General features: G+C 36.4%; 1 protein-coding gene across 1 annotated transcript in view; it reads left to right on the top strand.

The window, feature by feature from the left end:
• Nucleotides 1–16,766, top strand: part of Mei4 (meiotic double-stranded break formation protein 4) — a 122,762-nt gene that overhangs the window by 2,341 nt on the left and 103,655 nt on the right. Inside the window, exon 2 of the mRNA XM_051173918.1 lies at nt 15,131–15,669. Within this exon, the coding sequence (XP_051029875.1) occupies nt 15,131–15,669 (539 nt within the window). The remainder of the gene's footprint in view (nt 1–15,130; nt 15,670–16,766) is intronic.

The following is a 16,766-nucleotide window of genomic DNA, read 5'->3' as shown; positions in this document are numbered from 1 at the left end:
ACAAAGGGACTTCCCCCATAAGTCCACATCTCTAAGGCTCTCATTGTCTGACTGGGCATCAATTTGACATTATCCTTTAAGGTTCACATTCTTTCCCTGTTCTTCAAGTAGTCTTAATTTACACTTGTACCCTTTGGTCCTAATGTTCAATTTTTTTCCAGTTGCCTTTGGATTTTTATTTTTGCTTTAATTTTTCTGCTGATTTACTTTGTATCCTTGATCAGTGTTGAATGAAGATGCTCTAGAGTGATGAACTCATCTAGAATTAAGTAAAGGACAGCAAATAGAGTGGGGTCCTGTGAAACCCTCAACAATATTCTCCTGACATTAAGATATTTCCTTAAATCAGTAACATCAGTTGGGAAGTTGCTGGGAAAGAAAAAATGCTCAAATCCTATTAAAAACTGAAAAAGAAGCTCTGGACGCCCAGTAACCTATAACTTAACAACTCGTTTAGATGCTCATGATGAGTGTTGAAGTTTTAATTCAACTGGTTTAAAGAAATAAAATTGAAATATGCATTCATGAGACATCATCTAAAAATGGACCAGAATTGAGCCAATAGAAACTTAATTATTGCCTGGTAAAATAAATGCATGCAGTAAATGGAGAGGGCAACAGGCCTTGGACCATTTTATAATACCAAGCAAAAATACTGAGCCTGAAGTTCCAGAACTCAGTGTTCATTTAGAGTCTGATCGAAGAAGCAAAGTTAAGAGAAAGCAAGCCAGCAAACCCAACAGTAACAGTAGTAACTTTAGTACTGGTGTTGGATAGTGTCCCATACTGTTAAGTGAGCTGCATAGACAAGTATAACAAGAATTCAGGGATAGATTATTGTTGCTTCCTTTTCAGGGGACTTCTGCTTTTCTTGTCTTCCCTTCTCTTCCTGTATCCTTACTGCCCTCTTTCTCGTTAAACACCTGTGCTGTTTGAGGTCTACTAAGATATCCCATATTTTATGGTGTGAATTGTACCATTGTATAAGGCAGCTTTTTCTCTTACCCTCAAGAAAGTATCTGTTTCTTCTATCAGTTTAATGTAAGGAAAACATGATTATGAGGAAATTCTGTATATTGCATACTGACAATCTATAATGAATGTTAACGTTGATGAAACTGTAGCAATCATTTGAAGAGTAATCAAGGTAACTGATAATGCTGAGTAAATCCACATAACGCTAACCCGAGCAAGTGGGAGCTCATGGACCCCAGCCAAACAGCTGAGGAACCAGCATAGGACCAAACCAGTCTCCCTGAATTCGGGTGACAGTTAGGAGGCCTGGACAGTCTATGGGCCTCCGGCGTTGGAGGCAGTATTTATTCTTAGTGCACAAATGGACTTTGGGAGCCCATTCCCCCATGAAGGCATACTCTTTCAGCCTAAATACATGGGGGAGGGCCTAGCCCTGCTCCAAATGATGTGACAGATTTTGATGATCCCCCACTGAAGGCCTCACTCTCCCTGGGGAGTGAGTGGATAGGGGGTTGGGGCAAGGAGAGGGTTGGGGGGGGCATGGGATGAAGGGAGGGATAGGGAACTGGGATTGATATGTAAAATAAGGTTGTTTCTAATTTAAAGAAAAATATTTAAAAAAAGAAAATATATTGCTGTGAATGAACATCAGAAAATTATAGACAATAAGACAAAACAATCTTACCATGTAAGTAAAGTTTCATATCACATATGCTGATCAATATAACATATACTTACATTATGTTCCAGGACACATAGAAACCTAAAGTAACTGGCCTTCAAATAAAACATGTTGGGTGTATTTCTAAGAAGAATTCATGCAATAGCACATTTTGGTTTAAGTGGTACACAGTCAGCTAAGAGTACTTCAAAGGCATGTCTGGGGATATTGGTATGCTAAAGGAGACATTAGGGTATGAGCTGTTCTTAGCCAGTGAAAAGACCTATTGTTTCATATCATCAGTTTTGTACAAAGTATATGATTGTTTTGTTGCATCCAGTACCCATTTTTTCTCAAAGTTCAAGTAAATACTACTTATATGTCTTTAATACATTCAGGATATTTCTGCCAGTGTTTGTGCTGTAAAGTACACAAGAAAGAGGCTGTTCACTGAAATCTGGGTTTTTAATATTCTCAAAGTACTGAGGCTAAAACTATTTTTTTTTTCAGTTAAATTCATTTGAAAAACAGCTGAGTTGTTTTTCTGCTTTCCCATGATTTTCAGTTCAATGAGATCTTGGACATAGGTTTGCTCTCAGAAGATCTATCTGGGTCCAATGACAATATAATTTCAAATTAAGCTAACAGTTATGCAATAATAGAAATTATTTTCATGAGACTTGGTGAATTATTTTCAATGTAAATTAAATTGTAATTCATGAAAGGAGTTTAAATTTTATGTCGACAGATATATCTCGGTGAAAAGTAACTGATGAAAATTTAAATGCTTCTTCTACATAGTTCATAATTTTAAAATTTTTCTAATTTGTAATTAAAACAGAATCTACAGGCTTTAGGCATCTTGCATTTTGCTCATTGTTATTCTAATAACAAATACCGTTTACCCTGGAATTTAGTATAATTTGCCCATTTCTTTCCATAAAGTAGTATTTTTAACAGAATGCCCCCATTCTTTGACCTACTTAATACAAATTAGAGTGCAGTTTGCATATTTTAATACCTAATTTTGTTAATAATTTAGTGTGCTTTCAGTGACTTTAAAGCTGATTCTACCTGTGTATTGTATAAATGTTTAACCTCATCTGATTAGTTCTCATTCAGCGAACCATGAAGCATCTCATCATAGCTGTAATTTCTGAGCAGCTGTCAGTTCTTAGTGATAGGCTGCTTTGCATGACTATGTGCCTCTGCAACATAATTAGAGAGATAGCATGGTTATCTGGAGCCAGAGAGGTGTGTGCCTAGGTGATCTGGAGAGAGGAAGAGGTAGGGAGGGGGGCAGGGAGACAGATAGACAGACAAGACAGACAGACGGACACAGAGAGAAAGACAGAGACTGAGAGAAAGGATTTAGCCCTTATTATGCAGATTGTGAGTATATCAAAAATTGGGAGTGTAAGACTCTTTCCCCATGGTTCTGGTTTTGAAACGTGAAGAGGTCGTAGGGATAAGCTGAGCATTGTGAGAGGCCAAGAGATGCCATTGGTGAAGGCACATCGTCAATTGTAATGGAGATCCTGGGAATAAAAGAGTCATAGAGAGAAACAGAATCTTGCCATTGTAAGAGGCCACTAGCAGAGTTGCAGTGAAGCTGCAGTATATTGGAGATACCAAGACTGTGGGATGTCTGACTGGGACAGTGAAAAGTGGAGAGTGAAATTGATTTGAGCATACATACCAAACAAGATAGATGTGATGGGGTTATCATTAGCATTGCAAAGGTAGGTTCCAAGCCCTTTGGAGCCCAGAAGATCATGAGTGATTCTCGGATGTCAGATATTGAACTATTCCTAATGTTGAATTTAGGTTTTGCTTTGATCAGTAACTGTGCTCTGTTGTTCTTCTCTCTTACAGTAAGAAAGTGTATGCCTTATTTTAGATTTTTACAGGAGCCCATCGCCGAGGGAGACTTTGGATTTTTAATGAGGCCATGGACTTTTATTATGTCAAACTTTTTAAAGACTATGAGAACTTGTATAATTTCACTGAATGTGATATTTACATGAACTCTTGGATACAAAGAAAGGAGAAGTTATGGTTCAACGTGCTGTGTTTCTATGTCAAATTTGAAAAGGAGTGGATTGTGTGGGTTAGTTGTTGTCAACTTGATACAAATCTAGACATGCCTAGAAATAAGTAATCTCAGTTGAGGAACTGCCTTCAACAAATTGACTTGTGCTCTGGTTTGTGTGGTGTTGTCTTGACTGAACATTTATGTAGGAGGTTTGAGCCTGTCTGGGGTAGTATTATCCCATGACAGTTGGGCCAAACTGCATAAGGAAGTGTAGCTGAGCAAAGCAGAGGAAGTAAGCCAGTAAACAATATATTTCCTTGGTCTCCCACCTCCAGGTTCCTGCCTTGGCTTCCTTCAGTGATGTATCTGTAAGCCAAATGAAACCTTTCCTCCCCAAGTTGCTTTTGGCCTTGGTTGTTTAACACAGCAAAAGAAAGTAAACAGAACAAATGTAGAGGCCAACAAGTCAATGAAAACGTTCCATATTAGTACATTTTGAGACAAAAATAATATAGATTATTGAATAACCTACTGGCCATAAGAAGAGAAAGAAAAGGCTGCATGAAGGGGATTAGAACAGAGACAAAGTTTCTTTTGTTCTGACGTGGAGATTCTCACCTAGAACTTGCTGTGTAACACTGGCTGCCTCCGAACAGAAAAAACAAACAAACAAACAAAAAATGAACAAAAACAACAAAAAAACATCCTGCCCTAGCCTCACCAGTGTTGGAACACAGGTACATCAGGCCTAGCTTGAGGTAGAATTATCTTTCACACAACAGTGATGGTTGTCCTTGTGATTTAGCTATTGCCACTTACAAGATCTGAAAATATTTCCTACTTTAAAAATTTTTTTTTGTGGGGGAGGGCAACAATTAATGAGCCAATATTTTTTCCTTTTCGTTTCTTTCTGGTACTTGGAAGATACATTGTTGGATGTCTCCGTCAGTAAGTGCAGTTTTTACATAAAGGAGGAAGTAGTAATTGCAGATGCATGTGGCAATTCTGACCTCCTGGGGCATAGTAAGGGTTCAGGGCAGATTCCTCTCACCTGGGTTAATACACTTCACAGGGACTCTCAGTACCTACCTACAGACAGTAGTTAATACACTAGCTTTTGTAAAGACATTTAGATGTGTGTGTTATAGACTTTATCATGATAATCATCACCTAGAGGAAACATTGTCAGTAGTCACCAAAAGTGAAGATTAAAGAGAATTTTATAAATGTTTCTGTATTTCAGGAGTGCAAGATTATTTCTTTGGTGATGTCAAGCTATTTTAAGATGTAAAGCTTAGCAGTTACCTAGAGATAGTCTGAACTGTCAGTAGCTCTGAGTAGGAGCTAATAACTCCTTCCAATGAAGGGACATAGCATGGGACAGTTGCCCATTATAACTATATTGCAAGAAATTATATCAAAATAAAGTGGTAACCAAGAACACCTGAATTTTGTGGAATTTTTCCTTTCCTTGATAGAAAATAATTAGCTTAGTACCTGTGTCAGTAAGATTTTGGGAAAAAATTAGTATTATAATGTTGCACACTGAACTTTTTGATATCCTTTTAACATTACATTTCATAGACCAGTTTCAATATATGTAGTTTTTAAAAAATGATACCTTGAATCTAGACCAACCTCCAAAGCCTCTAGCTATCCACAGTAGGCTATAAACATACTCTAGTCAGAATGTGTTTATATCCAAGCCAGCAGCAGAGACTTGGGATGTTTCCTGATTAGTAATCTCATCCATTTCATCTAAGCAAATATACATTAATAAAATATGCATGGCTTGCAGAGGCAAAGCCTACAACTGCAGATAGACCTTCCCACATTGTATTCCAACAATATGGCTGTGATTTAGAGAGTGGAATTGAAAGGTGAAGAAATTAGGGTGTGATATAAAGTTACAGATGTCTTGTGTGCTTTTAAAGATGATACAGTAAGCTGACTATTTAGTCTGGGTGTTTATGGATTGAAAGTTTATGAAAACACTCAAAGTTGTTAGTTACAATATTTCTTAATACTCTTAAATTTGGAAATAAATACTGAGATTCTACTGAAATAGTGAAAATGATCAGCAGATACTTGAATATGTCATCTTTGCTCAGTGTGGTGCTTGAGTTTGAAGACTGGAAAAGAAGAGCCTGTTTACTCATTAGGAGCTTGTGTCTGGTAAGAGAGGCAAGACATCTTGAAATGGTTACATTAATTGATCAGTTCATTTCTTATTTAATACAACTCTTTTTTCTGCAGTTCCTATAGTGACAACACAGAAGTAATAGAATTTCTATTCATGTAACAGACAATAACTATGAAACAACTAGCAAGCGATATCAGAGTCTGTTTAAAAAAATTTGGTAGAGAATAAAGCAGGCTGTGTCACTGAATTTTCCAGAATAGAAAAGAACAGAAAAGTTAGACTGGATGGGCAGTGAGCCCCAGTACAGAAGGAAGTGGTTGAGCAACCTCCTCAAAAAGAAGTCTACTTCAATGTTCTTGAGAAAGGAATGCTCAGCAAATAGACAGAAGTCACACTGATTGTAGAACAGAAAGAATAAGGAATATTGGTGCTATGATGAAGGACATGGAGGAAGCAGTCATACGACTTATGTCTTTTTTTTTTCAGTTAGTAAAGTTTTTGTGACAGTGGAAAGATCCTTTGGCTAAATTAACTGGGAGTTTTAAACTTCTTGCCATCATTTCTGTGTGGATTGGATTGTTGGTGGGACAGGAATCAACACTGATGGGTAGGAAGGAGGTTATGATAAGATGAAGGAAATAATAATGACTTAGGCTAAGGTAGAATGGACAGCTATAATAGTAAAGCTTCTACCTTTGCAAGGCAGAAAAGGCAAAACATTCCAAATGCATGCATTTGAGAACTGCAAACATTTTGAGACTTGTATGTTTCCATTAATTCTGTGTCTGTGAAGGAAAAAAAATAGTGTATTTGTTATACACAAGTGACACTCCTGAAGTGTTTATTTAAGATACAAGTTTGATATCATCCTCGTAGAAATATGGAGTACCTGTCAATTACTCAGTGGTAGCTATTCAACTGTAGGATATTCTCTTTATTGATGTGAGTTAGGGAAATACTGCAATGGCGGAAAGAGTTCACTATGCCATTTTTTAAAAGTATATGTATATAAAGAATATGAAGAAGTTCCTTCTAGACAGCTCTGTGTACTGAGGGTGTTGTAAGTAGGAGGGAATAGTGTAAAGATAAATATAAATATCCTCTGGAAAACTGTTTAAGTTGATTTTGACAGAGAACAGAGAATAATGGTTGTTGTAGAAAACAATGAAAAACTAGGGTGGGTCATTTTCAGTGGATGCTTTTGCGGTTGGTGGTGAAGAGCCTTGTGGCTTTCCTAGCATAAAAACAGAAGAGTAATCTTACATTTATTTGACATATGTTATATATGTTGCAAGAAATATGTTTCCTTAAAGTATCCCTTTATATTATCTGAGTGATAAGTTATTTATACATAACAATTGGACATGGAATAGAATCTTCCACATCATAACCCCACTATATATGATCACATGAACATGGCAGTAAAAGGGACTGTGGTGATGGTAGATGTCATTCTATAAATATGTTTCTCGTATTTGTTAATGAATAAAGCACTGTTGGCCAATAGGAAAGCAAGATAGGTGGGACTAGGAGATGAAGAGGAGAAAGGAAGAAGTAGGAGGGAGATTCAAAATGTAGGACCAAGAGAAAAGAATGCCAGGCCCTCTATCTGGTAAGATAAGACTATGTGGAAATACTTAGATTGATAGAAATGGGTTAATACTTAAGACAGATCTATCCAGTAAGTAATGCTGGTAGCAGCTAACAGCTTTATATCTAATACAGTGTCTCTGTGTGTTATTTGGGGCTGGTCTGGTGGTGGGATCAGGGTGGCAGGAAAACTGCATGTAACACTGTGGTATAAATTGGGGTTTGGTTTGTTTAATACTGCTTAGCTCTTTCTGGGGATTACAGAGTGGGAGATACAGCAATAAACCAGGAAGGCTAGGTCTTTTTTGGAGCATACATTCTTAATCGTGAAGACAAAAATCTACCAGTGGGAAGTGGTTGGGAAGAGACAGTGACAGGTTAGGTAACCCAAATAGGAAGTTGGGATGAAGATTCATCTGAAGGCCTCCTTAGTTTATGGTGGCTAGAGAAGGCATTTCTGAAGAAATGACATCTAAAGAGATTTTGAATGACAGGAAGCCAGCCTTGAAAACCTTGTGAATAAGGCTTGAGAGAGCAGTTCACAGTGTTTAATACAAAGGAAGGTTCTAAAATGGGAATAGACTGAACAGAATTCAAAACTTCAAGGAACAGAAAGAAAGGCAGGATCAATATATGTTAGTGTATGAGGCTCACAAAATAGGTTATCAGGTTTCAAGCTTTGGAGACAGAAGGATAGCACTGGTATCAGGATCAAGTGTAAGGGAAAGTGCTTATTTTTTTCTGCCTTGGGAGATTTTAGGGGCAGAGGTCAGTCTTGTTGAGATAATAGCCAGAATGTGACTTGAATATAACATGTTCCCAGAGCAGTTCATTTGCTTAAATTCTTGATTCTTAGTGGATGCCACTGTTGTGGAAGGTTGTATTTATGCGCATATATATATATATATATATATATGAAAAAGTCCCGAATTTGATAAGGGAGTCATGGGAAGGATTGGAGGGAGGAAGGGAAAATGCAATTATATAATTACAAAATGTAATTATTATTTTATAATCAAAATGAAATTATCTTATATTTCCAAAAATTAAAAAAAAGAGTTATTAAAAACAGTTATAAAATGGCTTTAAAGGATGGAGAGATGGCTTAGTAGTTGAAGGGTAGGCTCACAACCAAAAATAAAATGGCTTTAAATAACATTTTCTGTTGGACCACTAGGTAGTAAACAATTACTTTTACATTATTCAATGCATGAGTATAAGTTGAATAATGATAATTAAATGTTGGAAAACATAATTGGTAGTGACAAATTATACATCCCTATGCTGAAAGTATTTGATTTGAAGGGATGTTACTTGAGTTAGTTATAATATATATGAATAAACACTTCCCCTCAGAAACTTCTTCCTTCAGTACGGAATCACTAGTATATTAAAAACACATTGAGATGTGTAGATATGAAGTGAATGTAAGGCTTTTCTAAGACTGGGAGAACCTGGAAATCTCCACAGAGATTAAGAAGCTGTATTTGAAGAAGAACCAGTATGTGTCTGGGGAACATTATGTGCATATTCCTTGCTATGTGAAAAATAGTGTAGCATGTTTTGTGAACTCTAGTGGACTTATTGCTACGTTCATGATATGAGGCTAAGGATAAGATTAAACTAAATAAGGGAGGCAAACAGAGATGGGATGTGTGTGCTAAGCGCACTTGGAGAGCTGTTATATAGCATGAGAGAAGATTGAAATATTTTCACTGAAGTGGTACTTTAGTGAAGGCAGGCTAGAGGAGCACATAACTAGAGGCTGATTTATCATGGAGGTGAAGATGTTGAATTTATGTGTTGAAGAGATGGAGGTGGCAGGAACCAATGTGGGGGAGTAATGGGAGGAGGACATACTTAAAAGTGGGTGTCTGGGTTATTCACTTTAACTTTCAGTTTGAATATCTGGGCACTCTTTGGTTAAGGGTAAGATTATTTGTGCTGGTAGACTGAAGACAGAAGATTGGACTGGCCTCATCCCATAGGTTGAAGGCTTGACCACAAAAGAAAGCTCATTTTGTTCTAGTAAGGGGACTTTTTCCTTCCTCCCTGATGGTTGGACAAACATTTCTATGACAAGATGTGTTACAAGAAGGCCCTAGCTTTATTTTGTTGAATATTATTGAAGTCTATTTTGAAATGACAGATTTTGTTTAGAATTTAAAAATAGAGAAATGTAAGGCCTATGGTTCAGCAAAATAAAGTGGAATATCTGTAGGATTCAGTGTGTAGAAGATAACAAACAGAATTTATAGAATCAGTGTATTCATTACAGCTTTTAGTTAATATCTCATTTCATCAATTTTGCATATCATACCTATTTTACTATAGATTTCTTAGACGTACTAGCATTTTATAGCAGTGGTTTATGTTTATTGAGTATATAATGTGTATTATAGTATAGTATCTATGTGTTTGTATGCAGTTTATCTCTATTAAGTCTACCAATACACATGTTAGGAAGATCATGTGTACCAGGTTGGAAAGCTGTTATTTTCCGTACTTCAGTATAATAGAAATAGCCCTCTCATTCAGTAGGATTTCTATTTACCCAATCATTTTTTTCTTCTGTGCAGAAGCCTCTTAATTTTATATAATCTTATGTTCATTTTTTTGGGTGTAATTTCTTAGAATCCTTGCTTGTGCTTATACCTTGAAGGGTTTATAAAATGATTTCCTTAATCATTTCAGAATTTTAGGTCATGTATTAAGCTCTTTATTGTTTGAGTTGACCATTTATACAGAGTGAGAGATGTGGATCTTATTTCATTATTTTCATGTAGATACCCAGTTTTTCCAGCATTTGTTGGGGAGACTGTTTTTTTCTAAGTATATATTTTTTGTCATCTTTTGCTAAAGTCCTCTGTTATTACTGTGAGGATTTCTATCTAGCTTCTCTCTTCTTTCTGTGTGTCTGGTTTTGTACCACTACTATGCAGTGTTGCTACTATGGCTCTGTAGTATAGTCTGAGATATGGATTATGTTGTCTCTAGCATTCATCTTTCTGCTTGTTACTGGACTGTTTAGAATCTGTTTTTCCCTATTTTTTCTCATTCTGAGAAGAAAATATCATTTCAATGAAAATGGCATTAATTTAAATTTATAGATGATTTTCAAACATAAACATTTTCACATTATTATGATAACCTGTGGTTGTAAGAGATCTTCCCATCTTCTAGTGTTGTCTTTAATTACTTACACAAGTATTTTCAAAGTTTAGGCCTTCATTCCTTGGTTAAGTTTATTCCTTGATATTTGAATTTTTTGAAGGCACAATGAATTGATTTCTTTCTCTGTTTATTTCTAGCATTTTGGGGGTTGTTGATTGTGTGTCCTACTACTCTGCTGAGCATGGTATCATATACAACAGTTCTCTAGTTCAAGTCTTTAACATAGTTTAAATCCTGAATCATGTCATCTGTAATTAGGCATACTTTTGCCTCCTTGTTTCCCATTTGTGTTTCACTTGTTTATTGTTTTCCCTCTTATTTCTTTCTCCCATCCTCTTACTCCACCAAGACTCCAAGTGCTATATTAAAAAGAAGTGGAGAGAGGGAACGCCTTTGTCTCCTTTCAGATTTTAGAGGTGTTGCTCTCACTTTTGCATTTAGTATAGAAATTACTATAGGATTGTTGATAATAGCATGTGTGTTTTGAGATGTGTTCCTTCTACTCCCTAAATTTCTTCAGGGTTTTGACCATGAAGGGATGTTAACTTTATCAAAGCCTTTTCTATATTGAGATGACTTTTGTACTGAATTAGACTTACTTATTCATGTACACTGAAACAGTCTTGTATTCCTGGAATGAAGCCAACTTAACCATGGTGTATGATCTTCTTAATGTGTTCTTGAATTCAGTTTGCCATTGATTTTCTTTAAGAAAATCTTTACTGGTAAATAATTTCTATAGCATGCAGTTTGCCTGTTTATACAGTTCAATGGCCTTTAATGCACCATATTCATTACAACTTTGAATTTTAGAACATTTTCTGAAAATTTCATTAATGTATATTGTATTGTACTTATATTCATTCCTCATTACCATCTTATTTTCCTCCTACCCATTCTGAATCCCTTGTTCTTGCAAACAATATCTTACCCCCCCCCCACATACGTGTGTGGGCTTTTTGTGTAGGTATCCTTGCCTGCTCTGTGTTTATAGTTGTAATAGCCATGACACATCTAGTAGAGACAGTGTTTCACAGCACTCTTCCCCATGCTCTTGGTCTTATAATATCTTTCTTCTCCTTCACACCATTTCCTGGGCCTTGGAGGGATGCTAACAGATGCCATGTTTAGAGCTGTGCACTTAACACTCACTCATTCTCGGTACTTTAACCAGGTAAGGATCTCTGTACCAACTGTTGCCCACTGCAAAAAGAAATTTCTTTAACCAAGATTGAGAAGAGCATTAGTTTGTAACTTTGAACACAAATGTTTAGAAGGCAGTTTGACTTCGTGACCATATAACAGACATCAGTAGTACTGCCCTCACCGTGCTATACCTCCTCCCAGCCTGGTCTGTGGCCTCCTAGGATAGGCTTTTGGCCAAGTTTATCATGCTAGGCATGGATTCCATTGCATGGAACTAATCAGAAAGAAGTTGGTTACCTCCAAAAACAATTATTTCAATGTTGCAGGTTTGCAGATGTGTGACACTGGCGATTACTTTTCTCATTCTGTATTATAAAGTGTCTACCTAGAATCCTATAATAAATGTAAGTTTGGGTCCGAATACATAGTTCAATGAAATTTTTTTTTGTCTGTGCTGACAATGCTCCCTCTAAAAGCTAAAGATTATCTAACCAAAAACCAGAACACAAGACATGAGTACATCTTTCAGGTTGTTGGTCTTGATTGTCCAAGATACTTCAGAAACATTACTGACCATTGCTATTGTTTTAGATTGTACATTTTTCTATAGAAGCTTGCACTTCTGAATCAGGGTCTAGAGGCCCCGAACTGGAACTGCTCTGAAAGCCTCCTCCCTTGCAACTAGCTTTTGTGGTACCAGAAAGTATCAACTCAGATGCCTATGAACCATGCATCGGGATCTGTTGTAAATTCCCACTTTCTCCCATAATTTAATAATTTGTGTCTCTTTCTTTATCTCTCTCTGTTCATTTTTCCTAGGGGTTTTCCCAACTTCTTTAGGTTTTCAAAGAATCATCCCTGCTTGCTTGAGTCTATATATTATTCTTTTAGTTTCCATTTTATTAATTTCTTCTCCAATCTTCATAATTATCTTGGATTTAAGAAATCTTAAAAATTAAAATATAATTATCACTTTCCCCCTCCTCCCTCTATTTCTTCCCATGTTCCCCTCCTTATTTTCTCTCAAATTTAACTTCTGTTTCTTTAATTATAATGTGTTACATATGTATATAATAAATAAATGTATAAATATGTAAATAAAACTTTTAAGTCTGCATAGTGTATGTATGTATTTTTGGGACTGAACACTTAATATTAGATAGCCTATTAGGGGTTTGTCTCTGGTAAAAACAATTCTTCCTCTCTTTGCAGTTCTTTACTGCCTATATAGTTTTTCATCTTCGGTTGGGTCCTTTGAAGATTTTATTCTTCCATGTTAGCATGCCTATTGATATTGTTCAGGTCTTCCTTAGGCAGCCATATTGTTGAGGTATCATGAGTCTGACTTTCTTGGCAAACTTTCTGGTCCTTTGGCTCTTACAATCTGTCTGTTTCCTCTACAGAAATGTTCTCCAAACCATAAGTGCAGGGGGTTTATAGTAGATGTATTAATTGGGGTTGGGCACCCTGATCTTTACAATTTTTTTATCATCTACTGCTTTTGATTTTTATTGTTACTGTTCCTTTAAGCATTTGTACTGCTTAATTATTTAAGACCACTCTTACCATTTAAGGAATACATATTGCTATTAATGTTCCTGTTAGAACTGCTTTAGCAATAACTCAGAAGTAAATTATGTTCCTATTTGTATATGATTCTAGCTACCTATAATTTTCCCTCATGACTTCTTCAGTGGCCTACTAGCTATTACAGAGTGCATTGTTGAAATTTTGAGTATTTGTGTAGTGTTGTATTTTTAAGATTTGCTTTGTGGCCTATAATGTGTGGTAACATACTAAAATAGGGATAGTTCTAGGAGCTGTTGAGAATAATGTGTGTTCTGTGGGATGAGGTATTCTGTACATATGTGTGAAGTCCACTTGGTATTATGTTTTTATTAGTTTTGTGGTCTCTGGAAACAGATCCAAACACATGAGTAGGTTCTAATTGCTGCTGTAGAATGCTTTCTCAATGGATCATGAGTACATTGCTGTTTCATGATGTATATTCTCAAACAGTTATAGGCTTTTAAAAACTTGTCTTTATTTGTAAATGCCTTACTAATAACCATTGCCAGAGATGATAATGCATTAATAGTGTCACTGAAGCTGTTTAATCCTCTCTAAGGAAAAAGTGTTTCTTCTTCCATCTTAATGACAGTCACTATTGATTCACTTGCCCTTTATTGTTTAGAGAGTTAAGCCATAAGTACTTTCTTAAAGAAAGTCTTGGCTGCTAAAGTAAATGTTAGTTATAGGTACCACCCTCAGAATTAAGAAACAGGAGAACAAATACATTGTACATTGGCTAAAAATTGCTAATTGTATGCCATGAGAAAGTATAACTTATTGTGAGTTTTCTTTCATGTTTAAACTGCTTATTGTAATAAATATCTACTTGTGTTTCTATTATGTCTCTGTAACTTCTTTGGGAAATTTTAATGATTTTATCTAAGTTAACAAAGTGTTGATCATTGCTCATTTTATCTGTTAACCATGAGTGATTTCTCATAGGCAGTAGCAGGTTACACACTGACCATTTTCTCCTATAAGTTGTGCATAAACCTTTATCAAACAGTATAAAAAGTAGGTAAAACTGAAATTGTTTAGAACTCTTTTCAAAATAAAATATAATTATTCTTTTACTCGGTTTCATAATTTGATTTAAGTGCTATAACCTGTACCATGTAAAACTTCACTGTGGTCCTCTTTTGCAGAGTGGATGCATTCCTTTCATGGAATGAGAGAATCTTCTCCATCTATTTTTCATGTTGTCATCTCCTGGGTGTTCCTATGACATTTTCCTGAGGGAATTAAAATGAAGCAGCTAGTATAGTCCATGGTCAGTCTGAGTACTGTGCTCTTCTAACACACACATGGATAGAATTATTCTTTTTGCAATTGGGTCGCTTGGGGATGAAGAGATACTCAGTGATCAGGAGCACTTGCTGCTCTTGCAGAGTGTCTCAGAACCATGTTTTATGGCTCACAGCTACCTATAACTCTAGCTCCAGAGGGATCTGATGCCCATTTATGGCTTCTGTACATTTCACTGAGGTGTACATACCCACATACAGACACACATGCATACAGACAATTAAAAATAAAACAAATCATTTTAAAAACAGTTTCAGTTCTGCATGGAGGATAATGCATGCAGTGATTGTGACTTCCTAGGAACATGCTTGCAGCTGAGTTAGAGATCTAACTGAAAATGCACAAAACCATTTCCTTAGTCAAACTAAACTACTTCTGTTTTGCCTCCATTCTGTTTTTATACTGTTTACTAAATGTTTGTGTGCATTTACGTTCTTTATGTACTATTCTCATTTAGAATAGAATCACTGTATTATTTTGAAGACATTTAGCTGCAGCATGATTATGCCTTTGTCCCTGTATGTTTCAGGACATGATGTTTCCCCTGCATTGCCAGATCAGGAGCCTACAAGTTCTGAAAATACATTGGCTTTGATGGATGATTCTGGATGTGTTTTATCAAATGAGCAAAGAAGTGAACCTGCAGAGCTGTCCCAGCATTTTGTGGAGAGCTGCAGCCCCCCACCGCTTCTCCCATTGCCTCTTGAGAAAAAGCCATGCAGCACCCTGAAAAATCCTCCGTCTTCTCACATGCAGTTCTTGCAACGTCTACTTGAACTGAAGAAACTGACAGAATCCAGTAGTCTGAAAATATACTTAGCCCACTTTGAAAAGGACTCTTCCACAGTTTCTGATTCTGTTTCCCAGTTGTTAGATGGCCTGATCACGTTTTACCGTAATCCTAAACTCCCTTTCTCAAGCTTTTGGACAGAAGCTGTTGGTACATTAGCTAAACTGGCAAGTGATTTTAATTTATCTAATCGTATTCTTAAAAAATGTTCTAAGAAGTTGGAAGAATTTGAGAAAACTCTCCTTCAGGCTATTTTAGGGAACAACAGTATAAACCGGGTAAGTAATATATCTTACCTATTTCTGACTTAAGATCTAAGCTGCTTCAGTGAATTCCCTTTGGTGGAAGTATTTGGTGGTTCTTTCACAATGGTGTCTGAGAGTCTGCAGTTGAGTCTGCGCACATGTGTGCATCTCTTCCCAGTTGCCTGTTTCTAGCATTTTGTTGCTGCAGTGCTGTTCCCTCTTGAGATGCCTCTGCCTTCTGCCTTTGCTGCCTCTAGTTTGAATTCCTTTACTTTGAATGCTTTAGTTTTTATTCTTTGAATTTTGCCTTTTTTGTTTGTTTGTTTTCTCTTGCCTCTGTTTATTTGTCATTGGTCAAAGGTTGAAATCCTTTCCAGATAATCACAAATGCCCGAAGTCCCAGCATTATGACTTCTGTAATAAAGTTCTTCATTTCTAATGGAAAAAGATGTGAGGGAGAAGTAAAGGCATAAGTTATTAACATTACCAGTTCTAGACAGAGAACCAGAAGTCAGAACACAGTCAGGTTTAAATTTTCAAAACAAAATCCATTTGACTACTATTGTAGGCTCTAAAGAACATGCATCTTTTGCCCCCCCCCCCCATTGTTCCCCGGCCTGTAAGCCTGATCTCTAGAACGATGAACTCACCATCTGCTTTCAGGCTTTGTGGTAATTGTTGAAGTGGCTAGAATAAATAAGATGTCCTTCTCATATGGCTTCTAGATTTTTAATTGTCATGCTAGTTTTAGCTTAAAACAATTGTGGGTCTGTCTCTTTTGCTCTTAGTGCTATTTCAAGCTGAGATCTGAAGGCTTATACATGGGTACAATTTTTCTTATCAAGAAGAAATTAGCTAGTGAGAAATAGTTGTCCAAGGAACACCTTATATAGACTTATAATGGTTGAACTATTGAACATACCAATCATTTTAAGTTTTGCATATACTTTCTTGCTGGTTAAGACATTGAAGCAAGACAAATTTTATCATGTCTTCCTCCTCTTTATGTGCTCCAAGGCCAGTTGGTGATCTTGTCCTCAGTCCTCAGGGGCCTCTTGTACTTGAGACAAATCTCTGCATCTTCTAAGCTTTCTTATACCAGCTCTTCCATCTTTGTGACGATAAGTCAA

The sequence above is a fragment of the Phodopus roborovskii genome, unplaced genomic scaffold (assembly GCF_943737965.1).
Source record: "Phodopus roborovskii unplaced genomic scaffold, PHOROB, whole genome shotgun sequence".
In the NCBI taxonomy this organism is placed as follows: domain Eukaryota; kingdom Metazoa; phylum Chordata; class Mammalia; order Rodentia; family Cricetidae; genus Phodopus; species Phodopus roborovskii.
Note: the sequence above shows the minus strand (reverse complement) of the source record. Positions and strands in the feature narration are given on the sequence as shown.